Here is a 13,255-nt window from a genome sequence, read left to right on the forward strand (position 1 = left end):
CCCCGAGATCGGTTCGTTCTCATGGCAGGGAGAGTCAGGGTTAACAGCAGTCAGCCTCCAGGGTAAGACAGCAGAAAGGCCACTTTCCTTCTTCTTTTTCCATTTTCTGACATGAGTGTGGATGACTGCTAGCATCAAAAGATCAACTTTGCCTGAAAACCTTCAACTTTTTAACATTGCAACTGACTGAGCCACTCATGTTACACAGAGCCACTGTCGCCCTGCTCCCCGTGTGCTTGTGGCCCCGGAAACCAACCTCTCCTTCCACCTCATAGCGCGCGACTCTACCCTGAAACCTCACATGCGCCTCGCCCCACCTCCCCAGCAAACCCTCCCAGGCTGAACAACCTCCCGCAGATTCAGAAAAAAAAGACATCACAAACCTTTTGGTGAAGGAAAACTGTTCTCTGTGCCCTTGCCAACAGGAGTGGCTGGCAAAGAAAGTGATGCCTGGACCGCAGAGTCCATCTTTTCACAATCAAGGGTCGGAGAACTGGGGGCCGACTTTCTGGTTACCTCCTGTTGTCTTTCCCGGACTGCCAGTTCTTGTCTTAAATCTGCAAAATGGGGCACAGATAACAAAACTCACCAGAGGAAGCAAATCCAACCAGCAATGTCACCTCTGAAATGCCATAAAGACGTCCTTCCTAAATTATGGTTATAATATATATAAATTAAGTGTTTCCTGTGTAATACTTTTTATTTGTTGGGGTATAAAAAATGATAACTTTACTGCCTAAATGATGGTTGAGAGTGCTAAGATCACATACAAATGCTCTTACCTAGGAGAACAATTAACTATGCTCATATGTTAAAAAAAAAAAAAAAATGGGGGGCAGAGTCCAAAGAAGAACTCGCAGTGAGCCTGCACGACACAAAACTAAATACTCTTTCCACCGCATTTGTTTTTATTTTGAAATGATGTACACTTTGGGATTACAGCAAAATCAATGAAGTTCATTTTTGTAATTTTAAATTTAAATTTAAAATTTTTTAAATTTTGTAAATTTAAATTTTTTATTATCAAAATGCACTATTTCGTTTTAGAAAGGAAGTATTCAAAACAGTTGCAATTTTTTCTTGCTTTCAAATACTGAATTTTTAAGCTAAAATTAACATTTTTCTCTTCCAGTTACACAACTGATGTACAGAACACTCATGTTAAAAAAGGATACAAACTTGCCCCATTTCTGGGTATGTATCCAAATGTCTACCATGGATAAATAAAGAAAATGCGGTACATGCATGTAATGTGAACTTATTCAGCCTCAAACAGGAAGAACATTCTGGCCCCGGCTACCACACGAATGAGCCGTGGGGATACTACACTAAGTGAAAACGAGCCAGTCACAAGAGACCAGATACTGTGTGACTCTATGTCTGCGAGGTTCCTAGAGTTGTCAGATTCACAGACACAGAAAAGGGAAGGGTGTTTCCAGGGGCTGGAGGAGAAGGGGAGAGATAGACTGCTGCACACTATTATGCCTATGATGATTATATGCTTTCCTTTAAAATTCTTCCTGAGGCACTGGGTGGCTCAGATGATTAAGCATCTGCCTTCGTCTCAGGTCATGATCTCCAGGCCCTGGGATCGAGCCCCAGGTTGGGATCCCAGCTCTGCAGGGAGACTGTTTCTCCCTTTCCCTCAGCCTCTCCCTGTGCCTGTGCTCTCTCTACCTCTCTCTCTCTCTCAACTGAATAAACAAAATCTTTAATAAATGAATAAAATTCTTCTTCCCTCCCTCTTTTTTTCGTATGTGGTAAAATGCAGATTATAAAGAAGAAAATGGTTTCTACGATAAGTGCACAGACACAGTGTTACTATTATGTGCCTAACACAAAATTATTTACATATAAGCGAAAAGGAAAAAGCTAAACAAACCAGTCAAGACACACACAATAGTAGCAGTTAATAAGGTTTTGGAAAACAGACCAGGGTCTCTGAATTCCAACTGAAAAGTTTTTTTTTTTTTTTTAAGTGTTTTTTGTTTGTTTGTTTGTTTTTTAATTTGGGGGCGGGGGAAGAGAACACGAGCAGAGGAAGGAGCAAAGGAGGAGAGGGAAAAGCAAACTCCGCAGTAAGCAGGGAGCCCAATGTGGGGCTCAATCCCAGCACCCCAAGATCATGACCTGAGCTGAAGGCAGACACTTACTGACTAAGCCACCCAGGCGCCCCCCCACAACCTAAAAGTTCTAAGACTCTGGACAAAACTCAAACTCTCCATGCCTCGGTTTTCTGACCTATAAAATGGGGGTAATACTACCTACCTCTTACAGTTGACACTGTAGACATTAAGAGACTAAAAAGCACTTAGCCATAGTGCTTGATGAAAGTAGATAACGTACATAGCTTTAAAGGCGAATCCTGAAGCTAGCATAGCCCTTGGGCTTAGGGATAATAAGGTAAAGGATAAAAGTTCAGTTGTCAATTATACCTCTTGCTTCATCCTTTAACCGTTGGACAGACACCAACAAGGATTCCTTTTCGTCAAGCTCGCTCTCTAAAAATGCATTGCGTTCGATGGCCTGATTTAGCCTTTGTTCAAAGTCTTCCAGTGAAACTATTGTTGCCCTAAAATAAAATAAAATAAAATAAACTGAAGTCCATGAATTAAATAAATAGCATGCAAATAGCTAATACAAAAGGAAACTGTCAGTTTCTCTCATGGCATTTCCTGACCTAGAAAGCCTGGCCCGGTTGAACGAGAACGGATCTCAGTCCCTTCCAGACTCTGGCAGCATTTAGTATTTCTGCCACTACTCTGGGCCATTTAATATATTCTCTTAAATTCCCACCAAAATTCGTCACAGTTCCTTAAAAGGCAGACATTTATTACACACTGTATCTCCCCACTGGATTTTAAACACAGAACAATTGAAGTTTACATGTTTTCAGGAAGAAAACTTTTCAACAATTTTAGAGAACATTAAGAATTAACTAAGAATCTGTTTAAAACATGAAGTCCCAGGTCCCTACCAACTCGTCCTTCTGCATCCCTCAGCTTACTCACAACAGACAGTGCCGGGCACCTACTACGCACCCCACCCCACTATGTGCTGCTTGCTACAGAAACATCATTCCCTGACCTCCAGCTCTAACTCAAGGCTCTGGCCAACTTTACCAAACGCTTTCAACTGCCGAAATGTCTCTCAATTCCACCTGCTCTCCTCCAACCTCCTGCCCTGGCTTAGCTCCTCAACCACCCCCACCCCCAACCCTGGACGGCTCCTAAATGGTCCTCCTCCCTCCAATGCCTCAGCATGACTCTGGAAACTCAGAATCTGATGCTACTCCCTGGCTTAACAAATTCTTCAAAGAGCCCTTCCTTGCCTCCAGAATGGAGAGAGCACACAAGGCTCTCCCGACCCTGGCCCGACCACCCTCTGGCCTCATCCTGGTCAGCCACACCGTCTCCATGCGCTGCAAAGTGAAATACACGCAGCTCCCGAGCCTTCCTGCCTCTCGGCCTTCACATCCCTCTCTCTACCCGCCTGGCCTCCTTCCTCCTTGCCGACTCGGGGGCAGCTGCAACACCAGCGGCAAACGTGCCTGGCGCCGTCCTCCACACCCAGCAGCCACCTGCATGGGCTCCCTGCTGGAGCAGTTGTCATGAGAAACATCCCCACCTGTCACACCCAAGGCAGCCTCCCCTCTAGCACCAGGCCAGGCACTGAAGAGTCACCCACATATCAATAACCGTACAGTGAAAGGAACTCAGTTTGGATGGTTAAGAAACTACGAATTCCAACCCCAGGGGAGCCGCTCCGGCCACGCCACATGACCGTGAGGGAAGCAGCACCCACAAAAAACCCATGTGCTGGTGTGAAAGGCCAAGAGAAGGGAGAGGAGTAGGGATGGACAGACAGATGGGCAAGGAAGAAACTACAGACTTCAGGTAGCAGACGCAGGGCTGATGACAAGCGTGGGAAGACTGAGAACATGGAGGGAAAGACAGAGGAACAGAGGACACAGGCTTCAGAGGAAAACCAACAGGAACGACGGGGTGGGAGGGGACAGTGGGAGAAAGCCCTCAAAGGATCCGATCTGGGGACATGAGGATTTGCGGTGAGTGCTGACGTGATGGGGCGTGAAACCGCGAAGGGCGATGTTGTGGAACCAAGACCCAGGGGACAGGCCAAGCGCAGAGAGCCAGACCTGCCTCGCAGCCGCCAGCCGGACGCCCGGCCCCACTCACCGCTTGGCACGCTCCAGGTCGTCGTTGGCCTGTTCCAGCTCTCGCACGTACTTGTGCAGCTGCTCCTTTATGGCCCGGGTCTGACTCAGGTCATCCTCCAGCACCGACACCTGCTTGTAGCTCTGCGCGTACTGGTGCTCTAGCTTCTCCTGGACGTGCGGGCACAGGAAGGTGAGGGTGTCACTAACACAGCTCTCCTTAGCAAAGAAGTAACCCAAGACACGGACGTGGGGGAGACCCAAGCAACTCACCCCCACTCTGAGCTGATGGGAGAAGTAGCACTCTCCTCCTTAAAACATTTAAAACTAAAAAAAAAAAAAAAAAAAATCCAAAAACCCACATTCAAAGTATCTTAACACATAAATCTCGAGAGTCAACAACTCTCCTGTCAGAAAGAAATCGAATAACAATGTCTGAAAAGACGTACAACCATGAGACTGCTGCCCTCAGAACCCCGCAAGCTAACTACGGCTCCGAGCTCCCTACCTTCCCCCAGACCGCGCTCCCCCCGGGCACAGAGACAGCTCAAGCGCTGGGCAAAGGCCGGTGCTGAACAGCAGCAAACGGGGCTGATTTTTTTCCCTCGTGGAAATCCCTTTTCTAAAAGGAATTTTTTTTAACCCCAACTGAACTTCAAAACTAGAGAGACTATGAACAATAATGAAACAAACGTGTAATTCATACAAATACAATTTTAAAGCGACCTGGAATGAGGCCATCTGTCATGTTGGGCCACTTCTGAAAACGATGGGAATTACGATACTACAGCAGCAATGTAGCGAACAAACGAACAGCTACAGAGCTTCTAAGTGAACGCCTCAATGCCAAGCCACCTGTCTTTGGTCCCCGGAAAGGAAAAGTTTATTTCAAAACTTGACTTTGAGCCTTCGCTACTTTCCTGCCACCGGCCGCTCGGAGGCTCTACCGAAAAAAGAGCTCTATTTCCCGGGTTGCTGCAAGGAGCCCGCAGGACCCCAGCTACCTGCTGCGGTTACCTTCAATGCTTCGACTTCGTACTTCAGTCTTTGGTTGTCAGCTTGCAGGTCTCTGTTCCTCTGCTCGGCCTGTACTAACTGTGCCTCCAGCTCTGCTTCCAGCTCCCTGCTCCCCTCCTGGAATTCCACTAGCTCATCCCGAGCCTCCTGGAAGCTGATCAGAGACCACATGGGAACGAGGAGTCAGAGCAGGAAGCAGAGTCAGCCCAAAGATGATCACCGCCAGTTCAAGAATGCGACCTGGGCGCTGGCACCACCGTAAACTACACTACACAGTAAGGACAACCTGTTCTGCAGTTCTGACTCTGCATTCGGGGGTTCAGTGAAAGTGAGTTAAAAGGCCCAAAAGAGGGCCCCTGGGGACCTCAGTTGGTTAAGTGTCTGCTTTCAGCTCAGGTCACGGTCCTGGAACCAAGCCCCACACTGGGCTCCCTGCTCTGCCAGGTGGTCTGCTGGTCCCGTTCCTTCTGCCTAGCTCCTGCTCATTCTCTTGGGTTCTCTCTCAAATAAATAAAAGCTTTTTAGAAAATTTAAAAAATTTTTTAAATGTTTTAAAGGTCCAGAGGACTTACATTTTATATACTCACAACTAGATACTTCTTATTTAAGGTATAAATAAAGCAGCACATACACTACACCACAAAGTAGTTTAATATTTAGGTAATGTTTTCCAATACAGTTGTTCTCCTTTGTAATTTTTTTTTTTTAAGATTTTTCTCTATTTGAGAGAGAGAGAGAGAAAGAGAAAGAGTGCCCACAGTGGGGAGGGGAGGAGCAGAGAGAGGAAGGGAGAGAGTCCCAGGCAGACTCCCCGCTGAGCACGGAGCCCAACGCGGGGCTCACTCCCATGACCGGATCAGGACCAGAGCAGAAACCAAGAGTGGGACACTTAACTGACTGAGCCGCCCAGGAGCCCCTCTATGATTTAATTTTATCCATTTGAAAGTGTTATTCTGAGAAGGGGTCCACAGGTTCCCCAGCCTATTAAGGTACCTATGGCATAAAAAAGATTAAGAACTCCTGCCGCAGTCAGAGCCTTCTAGATCCATGGGCACAATACAGGAACAGCCTTCAACAATAACAATGAACCAGTGGTAAAAAGTTTGATAACAAGCTCTGTAAACAAAAGCAGGAAAACTTGTGTGTATGTTAGAGGATGTTTTAAAAAGAAATCTAAGACAAATGTTGGTGCTCAAAGGTCATTATGTAAAGCTTTCCCAACTAATTAAAATAAGTGAGACTTTGGGGCGCCTGGGTGGCTCAGTGGGTTAAGCCGCTGCCTTCGGCTCGGGTCATGATCCCAGGGTCCTAGGATCGAGTCCTGCATCGGGATATCTGCTCAGCAGGGAGCCTGCTTCCTCCTCTCTCTCTGCCTGCCTCCCTGCCTAGTTGTGATCTCTCTGTCAAATAAATAAATAAAATCTTTGAAAAAGAAAAAAAAAAAAGTGAGACTTTATAAAATATTCCATACCCCTGAAACTCTTCTCGCCCCCTTCCCAGCTCTGCTGGCTCCCGACACTGACAATGCTTGCCTAGAGAGAATTAGACTCTGCCGTGCATGCCCCACCCAGCCCAGTGGCATCTCCAAAGACCACACAAGGCGGCGGAATCAGGGCAGACACAGCAGGCCCAGAATGGCCAAACGCAGTAAGCACAAAAGGAGGTTAACAACCAAAAGAAATCACAAACGTGAAGTTTTCTTATTGTTTTAATAATTTGAGTAATAGGGGCGCCTGGCTGGCTCAGTGGGTTAAAGCCTCTGCCTTCGGTTCAGGTTATGATCTCAGGGTCCTGGGATAGAGTCCTGCATCAGGCTCTCTGCTCGGCAGGGGGTCTGCTTCCTCCTCTCTCTCTCTCTGTACCTGCCTCACTGCCTACTTGTGATCTCCATCTGCCAGATAAATAAATAAAATATTTCTTAAAATAATAACAATAATTTGAGTAATAAAGATTTATGGCATTTTCATACTATTTAAATACAGCAATGCTATGACTATTTCCAGAATCCCAAAACTAAATCTGAAACTCTAAATTCAGCTTTATGCTTAAATAAATAAATAAATAAATGAAATCCATTGGCTAGAAATGGCATATTCTAAATGCCCTCCCCTATTTTCAGGATGCTTTCCAATATTACCTTTGTTTATACTTCAAGGAAAGTTCCTTCCAGTAAGCAGTTTCCTCCTTTAAACTTGAAAAATCTGGTATATCTTCACCATCCATGATCAAGAAAGCCTGTGAAATATTAAAGACAACCTTTGACATTAAACAGAGAACAGGGGCACCTGGCTCTCGGGCGGCAGAGGCAGCAGCTCTTGACCTCCGGGGCATGTCAAGCCCTGCACTGCACAGAGAGCTTACAATCAACCAGTCAATAAATGACGGCTGTTAAAAATGAAATCCTACAAAGTAAGAAAAAATTTCCAAAGAGAGAACACAGGAATCTAAAAGTCTAAAATCTGGGACATTAAATCAGCATTCTGGAGGGAAGTAAACACGACAGGTTCTGAGAGCGAATAACGACTCTAAGTCAGACACATAAATCACTTTACTGCCCCAACCTCAGGGCCCACCAGGCCCACGGACGACATCAGGACAGGAGATCCGCAGTGTGGTCGGGTGGAAAGGAACGTGGGACACTCTGGGTAAAGGCACCAGCTCCCAGTGAACTGGCCCCACAGGACCATCCTGTACCCCGGGCCCCAGCAGCCGGTCTTTCAGGAATCAGATGACAGAAACAAGGTCACTGTCCGAGGTGACGCTCCCCCTGCACGTCCCTCCCTGCCACACAACCGCTTCAGGAGACCTAGCAGAGCCTGCACCTGGTGATGCACTAGCAAGTCAGGGACCACATTCTCAGTAATTCACTATTATTACAGTTCTAAAAACTTAATTATCTGAAGTCCAAAGCTTCCTCCATGAGCTCACTCATCCCCAACTTTAACGCTCTCTCATCTTGGTTGCTCTCCCAAAGCATGGGGGGTGTGTGGGGGGGGGTGTGGAGTATCTGTGACGTCACATTTGGACTGACCGCCTAAAAACCCCAACTGGCTGGCCAGAAAATGAACTGCCACGGACACTGGGCTCACTCTACATTCATACCTGGAGCAAAATGCCTGCCCTCCCTCCTACAACCCCCTTCCCACACATCCCACTTTGTATTCCAGCAACACTGATCAAAACGGTCTGAACATGACATTCTGTTTCAGGTCTGGCTGTTTCCTCCGCCTGGAAGGGCTCTCCCTTCCTAGTGCATTTGGAAAGCTCCTATGTGTCCTTGAAAACCTAGCTGTCATCTTTTCCAGAAAGCCTTTCTTACCCTCAGACAGCACTGAAATCTGCCACGCTCTTGTTTACAGCATACCCCACACTTGCTTTCCTGGCGAGACTTAACACATGGTAAAGCACTTGCTGAAACCTGTGTCCCCGTCAGGCTGTGTATCATTCTTATTTCGACCAAGGGCCGGGTCTGCACAATAGATGTTCAGTGACATCAGCTAAACGAAACCAAAATTAAATCCACCTAATGCACACTCGGCAGCAAGAACTAACGAGCGGCTTTAAAAGTAAATTAAGAGAAACCCAGAGTTCACACAGCACAAGCTACTCATACAGGCTGAGCAAGAAGTCACAGACCAGAAACTCTCGCTTCAGGGTGAGTGTGCCAAGAGGTACGAGAGTGATGTCTCGCTGAGTGATATAAACGCGTAACTCAACACACTTAGCTGGAGGCTGACCGGCGTGTTCTGTTGCAGCCACATCTTTCCGGACCACACCACCTTCTCTGACTTTCGGCATCTTGGCCGATCTTCCAATTACTCGAAATTACCAAGCCGTCTGAGTTCTCTGAAAAGAGATGGATTCTTGGGGTGCCCGGGTGGCTCAGTGGGTTAAGCCTTAGTCTTTGGCTCAGGTCATGATCTCAGGGTCCTGGGATCAAGCCCCGCATCGGGCTCTCTGCTCAGTGGGGAGCCTGCTTCCCCCTCTCTCTCTGCCTGCCTCTCTGCCTACTTGTCATTTCTGTCTGTCAAATAAATGAAATCTTAAAAAATAAATAAATAAATAAATAAAAAGTTTTTAAAAAAAAAAGGAAGAAAGAAAAGAGAGAGATGGGTTCTTGACCATGCTTTGTGCACCTCATGGCACCAGGCAGAACACCTGGCACAGAGAAGTACGAGTACTTCCGAGCATTTACTCATCTACTGCTACGTGTCAGGTGAGGTACTGGAGGAGTACCTGGCACCCCAGGCGGGCCTCCTCCAGCGCCGTCAGCCCTCCACTGGCACCCCCCTGGCTGGACCACTCCACTCTTGGGACATGAGCTCAGGACCCACAGCACATGAAAATGGAAACCTCACGGAGGGGGAGGCCTGCCCGGACTGGACTCTCGGGTTCCGATCCTGCCATTCAATTCCTTAAGCCGTCCGCTTGACCCCTCAAGGTCTCCGTTTTCTCCTCTCATGAGAGTCTGGAGCAGATGACAAGTCTCTTCAAGTCTGCACAGTGACTACTAAATATTACGGATCATTTTTACAATCCTACCCCTTCATCAGAGATCCCCATTCGCACTCCATGTCCCCGGCTGTAGGAGTGATCTCATTTATAGCCACAGTTTGTAGTAAGGGGTTAGTGAAGAACAGAAGTATTTGTACTTCAAAAAAATATCCAAAACCCTGAAGGTATCACCCCATGGTTTCAACAACTCTTGAGGACTCCTACCTCCCATTTCGTGGAAGGAAGGGGCAGACTGCATATTAACAATCCAGATCAAGACACAATCAGTGCACGAAGCGGCACCTCAAGGTGAGGGAACAATCAGTGTGTCCCTTGAATGCTCTCTGTAAGGTCTTTCCCAAAATTGAAATCTATCTGAAATCTATGAATCCAGCCCTGAAGAACCTCATGGGTACAGGTCCTCCACTCATCCTTCCAACACTGGCAACCACATATCAAACACTGGCAACCATGTATCGATGAGCAGTTCATCGATGATACTCAGATGCTGATACACACTCCAATAAATTATGGCTTTGTAAAATGTTACGAAGATCATAGGCACGCAAGAAGCAAAGTTCGGTACTACTTACTTTCCCTCAAATAAGAAATATATATATATTTTTTTAGGCACGCAAGAAGCAAAGTTCGGTGCTACTTACTTTCCCTCAAATAAGAAATATATATTTTTTTAATGAAAGGGAAATCTCTCCTTGAGGGCAGAACCAGTGATTTATTACATGGAACATGGGAGAAATTCAACAAATGTTTGAAATGACTTATACCCTTCCTCTCCTTAGTCCCTCTCTACTTTCTAAAGTACTGCTTTCCTTTATGAAAACCTAAATTCCTATTTCGGGAATAGTGGAAGCAAAAAAACACTTGTGAGCACTTTATTTCTGCCTCACGGGGCACCACCACATACTCCATCAGGCCTGTAAGACCCACCATTGCCTGCTAGACATGGCCAGTCTGACGCACACCAGGCCACATCCACAGCCTCGTACAAGCTCCAAACAGGCTCTGCTCCAAAGAACAGGGCTAGAGGGGACTCGCTGGGCAGAGCCTGGGAGCCACAGCCACACACTTGCTATCTAAAATAATCACTGTCCAGCCCTTCGGTCTCTAATAGAAATGGACAACCAAGAAGCACCAGACAAATGAGAAGACCCAGGAACACAAGAAAATCCTAGGAGCTACTGAACTGAGCGGAAACAGGTAATCCAGACAATGAGAGAATTTTTTTCTCCTGCAAGAACTCAGGAGGATGACCTCCCACACACTTCCTGAGATAGTTACAGAAGGCAGAGAAAACCACGCCCAGGCAGCACCAGGTGCAAGGAACAGCGGCTCCGACTCAGGACCGGGAGGAAGAGAAGGCCCCAGATGAAGCCCGGCCCCCGCTCAGCTACATGGGTGGCTCCGGGGGAAACGAGGAGTCCCGTGTCACGGGCAGCCTGGGAAGCGGGATCCATGTGAGCTTGTGATGAAAGCACAAGGGGGACACCTGGCTGGCTCAGTCAGGAGGCTGTGTGATTGTCGATCTCAGGGTGTTGAGTTCAAGCCCCTGTTAGGGATAGAGATTACTTAAAAATGAAATCTTAATTTGCTGATTATATATTACTTTGTAGCTTACAGTCACCTGGCAGCCATCTTGGTCCCACAGGGATGTCGCTGTCATGCTTTGCACCTTGTCTAGGTGACATGTATGCCTTTCTGGAATTGGGTGACTGGTGCCTCTTCGGTATTTCAACATTTTCTTCACAGGTAGGGTACTTTTGAAGTTTTCAGGACTCTTCCTGTTAGTAGGCAGCAACTGCTTGTGGGGGGTCGTGTGGTCCATGGCCCAGAGTCCTTACGGAAGTTCGTAATGACTATCAGATGCCGTCCTTGCACCTAATATTTATTTGAATGGATTTAACATGGAGCCAATCCTTCTACAAACAAACTATCTGTAGCAGGACTGCCTCCAGCTTATCATTCACATGCCCAATGTGAAACTTTTCTGAGTGAGGCCACTCTAAGTTGTGTTCCCCACGGAATCTATCTGTTTACACTTCTGGGTGTCCTATAAAGTATCCATTTATTCCTGATTTTTGTTGCTTAAATGGGGCCACATTCTTAACACAATCATCAACATTGCCATAGGCATTCCCTGATGACTTGGGTTATAAACAGAGTTTCCTGCGAAGCTTTTTCAGTATCTAACTCCATTTCTTGTGTCCTGCCTATCCAACTCCTTAGTTCGGTGCCAAGTAACAGCAGCAAAACCACTTTAATGTGTGTTTTTATTTCACACGTGCATCTCCTATTTTCTTGCTGAATCTTATGTAAACCGAATGTTGTCGCCAATTTCTCCAATTAACAGGCTACTTTTACAACCTGTTTATTGGTCCCATAAACAGTACAATTTACAACTGAAACCTTTTACTAAAATGACCATCTTTTCCAGAAGAAACCAATTAAAGACATTCAGCCTAGAAACAAGGGGTAGAAGCAATACAGCACAGCAGTGGAGAGCCCAGACCCTGGAGCTAGACTCCTCTATTCACTAGCTGGATGACCTTGGGCAGGTTACTCAACCACTCTGTGCCCCCCTCTTCCTCACCTGCCCAATGAGGATAATAATAGGGCTGTTATGAAGATTAGGGAAAAGATTAGGGGAATAAGTATTTGTAAAGTACTTAGTACAGAGCCTGGCACATAGTGTATGCAGCATAAATTCCATTAAATTGTGAAAAAAAAATAGTTCAGCAGTGAATCTCTTAAATAGGACTGCACATAGTCCTGTGATACCACCATTCCTGAAAACACTTTTTAAAACCTCTTTCGGAACAGCCCTGAAGAACAAAATTAAAAACAGGAAAAAAAAAAGTTATTTCTTTGTAGTCACACCTCATTCTTACTGCTTCCTGACTGCTTTATCCCACTTTATCACTCTGATTTTATTCATCAGAAATATCCTTTCCACAGGTGCCTGGGTGGTTCCATGGGTTAAAGCTCTGCCTTCCACCCAGGTCATGATCCTAGGGTCCTGGGATGGAGCCCTGCATCGGGCTCCCTGCTCAGCAAGAAGCCTGCTTTCCCCTCCCTCTGCCTGCTTGTGATCTCTCTGTGTCAAATAAATAATCTTAAAATAATAATTAAAAAGGAATACCCTTGGGCGCCTGGGTGGCTCAGCTGGTTGGACGACTGCCTTCGGCTCAGGTCATGATCCTGGAGTCCCGGGATCGAGTCCCACATTGGGCTCCCAGCTCCATGAGGAGTCTGCTTCTCCCTCTGACCTTCTCCTCGCTCATGTTCTCTCTCACTGTCTCTCTCTCAAATAAATAAATAAAATCTTTAAAAAAAAAAAAAAGGAATACCCTTCCCAAAAATCAGAATTTTTGCAAATGACCAAAATTTGCCACCGCTGCAGATATTCAAAAGACCTTCTCCAGCCTATAAAGACAGTCTGTTCAGTTTGCTTCGGGTTACAGTGGGAGGATGTGTTCACTGCGTTATTTGAAACTATGTAACTGGAGATACTAAGGCTACAGAAAGTTAGCCAATATGGAAAAATTCACTGCT

General features: G+C 46.3%; 1 protein-coding gene across 5 annotated transcripts in view; it reads right to left on the reverse strand.

The window, feature by feature from the left end:
- Window positions 1-13,255, reverse strand: part of NDEL1 (nudE neurodevelopment protein 1 like 1) — a 54,846-nt gene that overhangs the window by 24,317 nt on the left and 17,274 nt on the right. For 4 of the 5 annotated variants that reach the window (XM_059150560.1, XM_059150563.1, XM_059150562.1 and 1 more), the window contains 5 exons: window positions 7,329-7,426; window positions 5,192-5,345; window positions 4,197-4,345; window positions 2,436-2,572; window positions 384-557 (listed from right to left, as the gene is read on the reverse strand). In XM_059150560.1, coding sequence (XP_059006543.1) covers window positions 384-557; window positions 2,436-2,572; window positions 4,197-4,345; window positions 5,192-5,345; window positions 7,329-7,414 — 700 coding nt within the window. In that variant the 5' untranslated portion in view covers window positions 7,415-7,426. Of the gene's footprint in view, window positions 1-383; window positions 558-2,435; window positions 2,573-4,196; window positions 4,346-5,191; window positions 5,346-7,328; window positions 7,427-8,912; window positions 8,932-13,255 lie in introns of those variants that run through there. The other variant, XM_059150564.1, reaches the window with a different exon arrangement.

Source organism: Mustela lutreola, chromosome 15 (genome assembly GCF_030435805.1).
Source record: "Mustela lutreola isolate mMusLut2 chromosome 15, mMusLut2.pri, whole genome shotgun sequence".
Classification (NCBI taxonomy): Eukaryota; Metazoa; Chordata; class Mammalia; order Carnivora; family Mustelidae; genus Mustela; species Mustela lutreola.